The following is a 9,455-nucleotide window of genomic DNA, read 5'->3' as shown; positions in this document are numbered from 1 at the left end:
CTACATGAATTAGCTTGCATTTTCAAAAACTAATTTTGTTTTGTGATTATTTTTTTTTCATTTGCGTCCCTTATTTTTTTGATATACCTTTTAGTATGTTTCAGTTTTTTCCCATTCTGATGTTTAAATCTTGTTGTTATGCAACATAATTAATGCACTTTTGAAGTATTTAAATACAATTATTATTGTCTTGCAGAATCTGTATTACACAGAGCAATACTTTGTGAGATATACTTCTATTTAGCATCATCTTTGGAAGTGTTCAAGGTCAGGTTGGATGTGGCTTTGAGCAACCTGATCTAGGGGAAGGTGTCCTGCCCATGGCAGGGGGGTTGGAACGAGGTGATCTTTAAGGTCCCTTCCAACGCAAACCATTCTATGACTCTATGATGTTTGGAAAGTTTTAAGCCAATCATTTCTATTCAGAATGGATTTTAATGATTTGATTTTAAGTTATATTTTATCATCACAACCTTTTTCTTTATTGAATATTATACTCCAAAGCAAGAAATATGGGTTGTTGGTGTGCAAAAAGAGAACTTGTAGCTGTTGTGAATCTCAGCTAGTTAGGTATTTTGTGTGTGACCTGGATTCTCTTGTGTAATTTATCTCTCTTAAAGTTGATTCTACTTTAATTGAGATACTAGGTTGAACAACCTAAGAAGACACCAAAAGATGATGACAATCACATAATTCTGATTAATCACACCTGTGTGATCCTGAGCACAAGCTTTTTCATCTTCATAAATTTCAGAATAAGATTAGTATCTTTCTGCCTACTTTAATGCATGGCCTGTAACATGAGTCTTAAGCCCTTTCATTTTCTTAGGCTTGAAGGATGTTTTATTTGAAAGATCATCAGCTTTTCAGAAAGAAAGATTGTGCAGCATTTCCCTTTGTGACATTAGCAATGCAGTTTTGTCAGTATTTCAAAGCTCTAAGAAAGGAAAACAGATTACAACATACCTGCTTGGTATTAGGTACCAGTAGCAGACTTTCCGTGTAAATAAATAGGCTAAATATCTTGATAAAGTGTGAAGTATCACCTTAAATTACATTGTGCCCCTAGAATCTCGATTAAAAACTAGTTAGCTGTGAAACGTTAATTTATTTTGTCTAGACAGAATGCATTCGTTATCCTTGAACAGCAGAGCAAACACTTCTAGTCTTAAAAGAATGAAATCAAATAGAGGTGTCAATGTAATGCTTTACTTACTGAGTTATGAGTCTTCATGTATACACTATCATGTTTTGTTTAAATTGCTTAAATTTTGGCCTGCTCTGTAAATTTCTAGTCCACATCATGCATTTTTTAATGAAGAATGAAATATGATTACCAGGGAAAAGCTCTAGTTCAGCTTTGTTGTAGTCCCGGATGTGCACCTGGTGCTTTTGTGTACTTGTGTGTTAAGCTGGGAGGCATCTCTGTGACAGCATCTTGTTAATGAGCTTGGCTTTAATGCATATAGGAGGACTGAATGGTAAGCATATAACTAGTAAAACAACTTTAAAATTTAACCTAAACTTAATCAAGCTACGGAAATGTCAACATTGTGTTTTTCTTAATTCACTTTTGTCTTGGAACCTATCTGCTTATGCAGTGCTTTACCTTCTGCTGCTTTTCTACGTGCCAGCTTCTTTCCCAAAGGTGTTCAGTGACTAATGCTTTGGTTTCCAGCCAGAATATCTGATAAATGTCTATTTCTAGGCAGCCTTTCTACAAGTCTTAATTAAACTTTAATGTCAAGCTGAAGTTTACTTTTAGCCCCCCATAGGGTGTCTGTACTTGTAACATAATTATAGAACATTACATAGATCATAGGACAGGCGTGTTCACTTGCCCTCTTTGTGACCTGTTTCATATTAACTCAGCGTACGCTTTGAGTACAAAAAGTGAATTTTGAAATAATGTCTGAAAATACTGTAGCAGTAGCACATTGCTGTTCTCATCTGGAAAGGAAAGGACCTATCTTGTAAAAGCCAGAAGCACGACTGGTCTGATAACAACTTTCTTGCTCTCTCATTAATAACCTCAGGCCTTAAAAGTACAATACTAGAGTTGACCATCATATAACTGGTGTAGTACCTTCAGTTACACGACTGACTAAAAACTTGCTTCCAGAGGAGCTTTGTCAGAACCGAAAGAAATTAACTAAAAGAGCAGTGGTGGAAAATTTTTGCGTACAAGCTGTATAGAGTATTACTTTTCACTTGTATTTAATAATTATTTTTATAGGCCTCATGATAAGAAAACATATCTCGCTGTTGGAGGTATGAAGACTTTATTGTTGAACATTTCTCTGCTTAATGTTGGAGATGATGCATATGAAACTGTCCTCCACATTCAAATCCCTAAAGGTCTTTATTTCATCCGAGTTTTAGCATTGGTAAGAACAAAAAAATCTGTCAAACAGTAATCCTTTGATATTTTTCTTTTTCAGCCAGACATTTTTCAAATTATGTTAATGGATTGTTGAGTTTCTTTAGATACTGCCAACCTACACCCCCCCCCTCCCCGCTCCCCGCAAAAAAAAAAGCTGACAAAACTCCAATTTTTAACTTCTTAGACTTCTAGCTACCTAAACCACATGCAATTTAATCAATACAGGTGATTTAAATAATTTCAGTAACAGGATGTCATGGTAACAACTAAAATTAAAAAAAAAGGTATGTTTAAGGATGTCACTGTTACTTTTTGTCTGATGATCATGTTTTCAGTGATCACAAAGATCTCATTGAATCTGATCTTTTTCACAGATACATAAACTTATGAAGAAGTCACAAATCTCTCTTTCTGCCTTTTTAAAATAAACACTCTCTGTGTACAATCCCCCTTTTAGAGGTTGGCTTTAAACTTGGGTGGGTCTGAGTCTGATGCATACACTTTACTTCATCTTCTGTTTGCCAATAATGAAGCTGACAGGATACAGTAATCAATACAACGATATGTTAAAGTAGTCTTGAATAATATGAATGTTCTGTGTATTTGCATCAGTGAAATAACAAACATGTAGTTCAGGGACATAAAAACCACCCAATTTCAGTGTGTGCATGTAATTTGAATGTCTGAAAAAAGCAGTTTTATTTTAGTCATTAATAATTTGTCCTTTATTTTAGGAAGAAAAACACATACATTGTGAAGTATTAGATAAAGAAATTCATGCAGTGAAACTTGAGTGCAGCATTGGTTATTTGTATGTAGATCAAAAGTCAAAGGTAAGCTATGTATGAAGTTCCTAGCTTTAAAAACACCCTAAATCTGCTATGAGAATTTTCAGGGGGAAAAAACCCTTGTTTTTCAGAATCTCTCCTTCATTGCCAACTAACATCTTTTATCATGTTGGTACCTGAATCTCTCTCTTACTTTTTAAATGAGTTGCTTAAACACTCACTAGAATAATTCATTAAGAGATAACATTGTTTGTATTATGCATCAACTGATTATGCTTGGCTTCCTAGATGAGTGAGCTGACCAAGGCTACGAACAAATGTGTTAGGTCAATAGAAAGGGAGTAGAAGACACAAAAAGCAAGTATTTTCTTAGTTCTGAATTTTTTTTAGAGCAGGAGATTCTAAATTAGTTCAGTAAGATACTTTTATTTAAACTGTGTTAAGATACACTGTCATTTACTATAAAGAAAATTTTACTTGTTTTACAGCTGGATTTTAGTTTCCTCTTGGATGCAAGCTCTTTTACCAGAGTAGAAGACGACATCAACATCATCATTAATGCTACCTGGTAAAGTCTAATAAAAATTGCTCAATGAAAAATATTGCTAGCTTTGGAAAACAGAATAGGGAACACTGGAAAGACTTAGCAAAGCACAATTGCAAGAAAGCACATCGGTTGCAAATCTGTAGAGAAGGAGAAATTACAAAAAAACCCAGATAATAGATATTTAAATAATAAGCAGGTTTCTGCCTGTATAAAATATTTTTTTTTTTCTTTCACTGCCTGACATGTTACCAATAAAATATTTTTAATAAGCCGAAAGGTCTGTTTAATCATTATTTATAGAAATAAAGCATAGCATACAATGATGCATTCAATACTCATTTTTCTCTCATTGCATTTTTATAGTAAAAATGAAGATGGGAACATGTTGCTGGATAACACGCTAACTTTAGCTGTACCTCTAAAGTATGAGATTGAGTTAAATGCTCATGGGTAAGTCAGCTATTGCTATACATGCACATCCACAGAACTGTTGTCTTGTTACTGTTCTGAATCCCAAAGCTTTTAAGCGTAATGTGGCTGAAAAATCCTGGGAATGAGATGGCACAGGTATCCTGGGGTCTGACCCCATACACTTCTAAGATTTTGTTTCCACTACTGTGAGATGAGACCAATGATATGTATGGTGCTTCAAACTTATTTCTTAGAAGACTAAGATTTTTTTAAGAACCGAAATATTTTTTTAGAAAGAAATATTTAATAAGAGCACAGCAGATCCTCAGATTCCTTGCTTAACATGGATCATATTCTGGGTTTGTTGTGGGGCATTCATGGAGCATAGTTTTGGGTAAGGATTTATTTATGACTTTTTCTGATTCATCTGCCTTTTTAAGAGGAAAGAGTACAACGGCAGAGGACTTCTACTCAGTGTTCCCAGATTTACTTAAATGCAAACTTGTGTATTTTCTTAGAACCAATCTTACTGGAGATTCCATGGAGCAGTAAGTTATGCTAATGATATGTAGCAGTTCTATTAATGAACAACTTCTGAACCATTGTAGATTTGTATCACCAGCTTCGTTTGTTTATGGAACAAATGAGAAAGATTCACCGGTTACATGTATGAAGGAGAGTATCAACTTCACTTTCCATGTAAGAGCTTTTCTTTGTAAACCCTATTATCCTTGTTTTAAAGGTTAATGCTTAGATTTCGAGTGTATCTAGTGACAGTCTGCAGAGTCAGTTAGGGAACTTTTTAGGAGTACAAGGGCATGGTGAGCAACTTTTGCGCATTAGCGATGGGAAGTGGCTGTTAATCCCTCTTTGAACACTTTTTTTGGCCTGGACAATCATCCACTGAATGGTCAGAGAAGAAATACTTAGCACAAACAGGATTGAAAGTGGTAGAGCAGTTCTGACTTGCCACTTCTTCCATTAAGAAACATTTCTAAAGGAATTATCTTATGGTAAGCAAAAGGAGCAAAGAGCTCCTTGTAAGAGGATCTATAGGTATCAGATTTGTCTCCAATGGATTAAAAGCAAGAGTTAGACATTAATCTCTCCTAGTTCCTTTTGCATATTCTCCTGGAAGGCAGTCTGTATGACCTCAGGGTAGTCATCACCGATTAGCGGTACTAACTCGTCGGGTTCAGTAAGCCTACAGGATGAATTAAGCAAAATGTTACAATTCCTAGCAGAATCCACTTTCATGACAGTGTTGACAATGCAGATGGTACCCCGTTCTGTGAAGTTTTATGTGTTTATACTTTATATGTATCATGAATTAAAGCTTTAAATGTATACCATTCTTCCCCACAAGGTTATCAGTGCAGGACCAAGCATGGCTCCAAACACAAACTTAGAGATAATGATACCTAATGCTTTTCCACCCAATGATGTCAAATTATTCAACACGTTGGATGTCAAGGTAAGCACAGGTTATGTAATATAATTTTATTAGCTATGTGGATTCTATGAAAAAGGGAAGAAGAGCATAGAAGAACCAGATACTAAGTATGTGTTCAATTTGTTAGCTATGGTGAAGCAGAGTGAACAAGAATAGGATGATCTTCAGCCCCATGTGTTTTAGAATTCTGAAAGTAACATTTTAAATACCTTTTGAGCTTCTTGCCTTTCAGAAATCTGTAATCTGGTTATTATCTGATGTTTAAATTCTAACCATGGTGATGTTATTTTTATTTCCAGACAACAGTTGGACAATGCTCATACACTAAATATCCCAGAAACTGTAGTGCAGCAGGAAAAAAAGAAAACATATTAAAAAATGTTCTCACTTTCTTTTCAAAGCCTGCTAAGAGACAAATGGTAAGCTCTGTCTTTTGGCATCAGTGGAAAATAAATGACTGTATGAATGAGCCTTAAGACAACGCTGTATCATCTTGTATAATGAGGTCACCAGGGCACTCTTCCAAGGATTTGTGGTGGGACCTGTGATAAGTTCAGCATAGTCATAAGTAACTTTAGTGAAAGAGGTGAGAACTGAGATGAGAACGTTGATTAACGACACATCACTGAAGTCAGTGCGGACGACGGTCACCTGCAAAGAACTGACGAATGGGTGGGCAAACAGAATGGCAGATGAAATTCAGTAACAAATCAGAAATGATGGCAAGTGGGAAAAACAGTCTTAATTTTAATTACATGAAGTATGCAGATCAAATATTCATTGCCTTTTCCACATCAAAAAAGTGTCATCAAATGTAACTAATAGGAGCCAGGTTTAAAAAAAAACAGAACAAAGCCAAAAGTAGTACTCCTGGTGGAACTTCTTACTGAAGGGTGTTTTGAATGCTAAAAATAAGTGAATTCCAAGGGAGACTATACAAGTTAATGGGACTGAAAGTCATTAAGAATTACAAAATATATGGAAATCATTTTTGGCTTGGCAAGTTCTTAGGAAAATATTTGGGAGGCTGGGAGAATATCATACAAGCCTGGCCTGTTCAAGCTCATCCCTCTGTACCTGCTGATGGACTGTGATGGAGATGAGATACTTGACTATGTCTTCCAAACCAGAATTGCTCTTCTAGTGTTACATTTTTGAGGGTTTGTTCTCATAGAAATCTCTGTCCTGCAACTTGTGTTTGATAAAGTACAATTTTGTTTAATACTTTCATCTTAAGAGAAGCTGGACATCTTAAAATATGTTAATTTGGGACTTTAAGTAAGCACATTACAAGGAACATCAACCAATGATTGAGACAGCCTGCACTAGAATATCAAATCAGAACTTTTAGGCATTGCAGTCTCGGACAAAGAATATAATCATGTAGAGGCTTGCTTTTTTGTCTTCTCCAAAATTGAGTGAAATGGTGCTAGTTGTCAGTGTACAAGTGTAAGGATCCATCAATTACATGGTTTATACTGGATATCATATAGTCATTGCCATTTATCATTCTTGATAAAAGCTAATTTGAACACAGATCTTGTTTTACTCTGTTCCTGAGTGTCTTTAATACTAAGATGTTAAAGTTGATAAACTTAAGTTTCCTTCTTGCCCTCCCTTCTACAGTACTGCATGAAAAATGACAGCCTTTGCTTACAAATATATTGCAAGCTTGGAAACATGGGAAGTGGAAAGGAAGCAACCGTTCAGTTGCATCTGGAGGCTACTCCTTCACTTTTAGAAATGGTAACACACATGAATTTTTCATACTTGAGGGGAATATTTCAAGGCATATTTGCAGTATTCTTTGTGTATAAATTCTAGGTATTAATATATTTTTGCAAACAGTATGATTAAATCCAAATCTTTTAGGTGCTAACCTGTTTTAGGTTTTCAATGCTAAGTCTCAAGGCAATATATGAAAAATGAAAACAACTGAAAAAATATGTATTTTAGATTATGACTTTATTTTATAATATGTATTGCTTTGCCTATTCTGGCAGGGTTATGTAGGATTGGGATTTAATTTCAACTCATAATTGTGCTTTTCTAAGAAAAGCAGTATGGATGTGGACTTAAGTAAAATCCAACTGGGCTTCATTCCAGCTTCTGGTACTAATTTGTTTTGTGATCAGAAAAAGGCACCATTGTGTGTCTGTGTGAGATTCTGTTTCTGGGAGCAGCTGTGTTACCATTTTTGCTGGGCAGGAATTAATGTGTTCAAGTTATTTTTTAAAAGATAGGATTTTACTTACTTTTTTTTTTTTAATCAGGATGATGCATCAGCATTGAAGTTTGAAGTAACAGCAACAGCCTCACCAGAAAAAAACGCAAAAGTTATTGAACTACACAAGGACAAGCAAGTTGCATATGTAAGAATTCCCTTAATGAATTTGTGATAAACTTGTTAAAGTAGAAAAACCAACAACAATTAAAATTGTGGAATTCTATACATATCTACACACAGGCAATGACTATAGTGTTAATTACTTAAGAATGTAATTAATTTTCCTAGTTTGTTTTAGTATCTTTTAGGGGGGGGGGAAAAAATCAGTTAGCACTAAACTTATTTTCTCCTTTCCAGGTCTATTTGGAAGGAGTGCACCACCAAAAGCCAAAATCCCATGTTACTGTGGTATTTATTGGAATAGGCTTAATAGTTGGCATTATCTTGTTTTTGCTTCTTTCATTAATATTATGGAAGGTGGGTTTTCAGTATTTCTCAGTTGTTCTCAAGTCAGGAATTCACACTGTTAGTGGATCTTTAGATCTGTTAATGCAGGTTAAAAGATAAATAATATTTCATTATGATCTGTCCTTTCTAAAGAAACTTAATTCCTCCTGTAACTCGTGTTTTTTCAAAATCCTCCTCCATTTTCCTTCATTTTATCTTCTATGTATTCTACATCTTCTGTTATTCAACACCACACGCCCCTTCCCATGCTTTTTATGGCATCTCATGTTTGCAAATGATTTCTATAATTTAATGATATCAAATGAATCATTTTTATGGGATAGTGCTCCACATTTAATGGCACTTGATACATGATGAGTAATAGTCTACAATATAGTTTCATGCCAGAATAAAACGTTTAAGATTTTAAACTGCAACATAAATGCTAAAAAAGTCCTGTGCGTAAGTAAAAAAGGAAACTATGAAGGATGCAGCTTCTCTGACAAGCACTTAAGAAATTGGTAACTTCTTTACCTGCGTGCAGACTTTCTCCATCCATTGTTTTTACCAGGGAAGTGTAGAAATGAAACAAGTTTAACAGGAAAGTTTTATTACTATTTCACATTTGAAAAAATACTGGATTCTGTGGACTGTTACAGTTCACAAGCCCATATGTCCTTACTCCTTGAAGGTGAGTATTAACCTCCAAAAAAGTAAAGAAAAAGCAACCCCACTTTTTTGATTGATGAGTAACGCTTGATTTGGTATGACAAAGCAATGGCAAATACCATCATTCATAAACAACACCCTATACATTTTATTTTAGTTCATCTTTTATGGTTTAGATTTGATAATAAAAATTGCTGACCACAGATTCCAAAATTATGTATTTCAGATTGGCTTTTTCAAAAGGCAATACAAACCAGTCCCTCAAGACAAGAACAGAAGAGACAGCTGGAGTTTTACAAGTGGGAACAAAGATGACTAAGATGGCTAATAAATGTTTGATTTTAAAATGAAGAATTTAAGATTCAGGTTAATTCACAGGAGAAACACCAGTGATGAGAAAACTGGTCTTTAGCTCACTTGCTCTTACAAAATACACTTCTTTTCCCTTGAAGTGAATGGAGGACTACACCTTAGAGTACTGTTGTTTTTCTAATATGAACATGGTAAAACAGTTTGTTTTGAAGTCTCAG

At 34.8% G+C, this 9,455-nt stretch overlaps 1 protein-coding gene across 1 annotated transcript in view; it reads left to right on the top strand.

Moving 5' to 3' along the window:
- The window catches only part of ITGA4 (integrin, alpha 4 (antigen CD49D, alpha 4 subunit of VLA-4 receptor)), a gene marked incomplete at its 5' end in the record, with an annotated part of 29,706 nt that extends 20,462 nt beyond the window's left edge, over positions 1–9,244 (top strand). The window contains 11 exons of the mRNA XM_009698992.1: positions 2,237–2,387; positions 3,118–3,216; positions 3,660–3,739; positions 4,082–4,168; positions 4,738–4,828; positions 5,496–5,603; positions 5,882–6,001; positions 7,209–7,328; positions 7,856–7,954; positions 8,167–8,286; positions 9,152–9,244. Of these exons, the coding sequence (XP_009697294.1) occupies positions 2,237–2,387; positions 3,118–3,216; positions 3,660–3,739; positions 4,082–4,168; positions 4,738–4,828; positions 5,496–5,603; positions 5,882–6,001; positions 7,209–7,328; positions 7,856–7,954; positions 8,167–8,286; positions 9,152–9,244 (1,168 nt within the window). The remainder of the gene's footprint in view (positions 1–2,236; positions 2,388–3,117; positions 3,217–3,659; positions 3,740–4,081; positions 4,169–4,737; positions 4,829–5,495; positions 5,604–5,881; positions 6,002–7,208; positions 7,329–7,855; positions 7,955–8,166; positions 8,287–9,151) is intronic.
- Between the last annotated feature and the right edge of the window lie 211 nt (positions 9,245–9,455).

The sequence above is a fragment of the Cariama cristata genome, unplaced genomic scaffold, assembly GCF_000690535.1.
Source record: "Cariama cristata isolate BGI_N322 unplaced genomic scaffold, ASM69053v1 scaffold6624, whole genome shotgun sequence".
NCBI lineage: Eukaryota > Metazoa > Chordata > Aves > Cariamiformes > Cariamidae > Cariama > Cariama cristata.
This window is presented reverse-complemented; position numbering and strand designations above follow the sequence as displayed.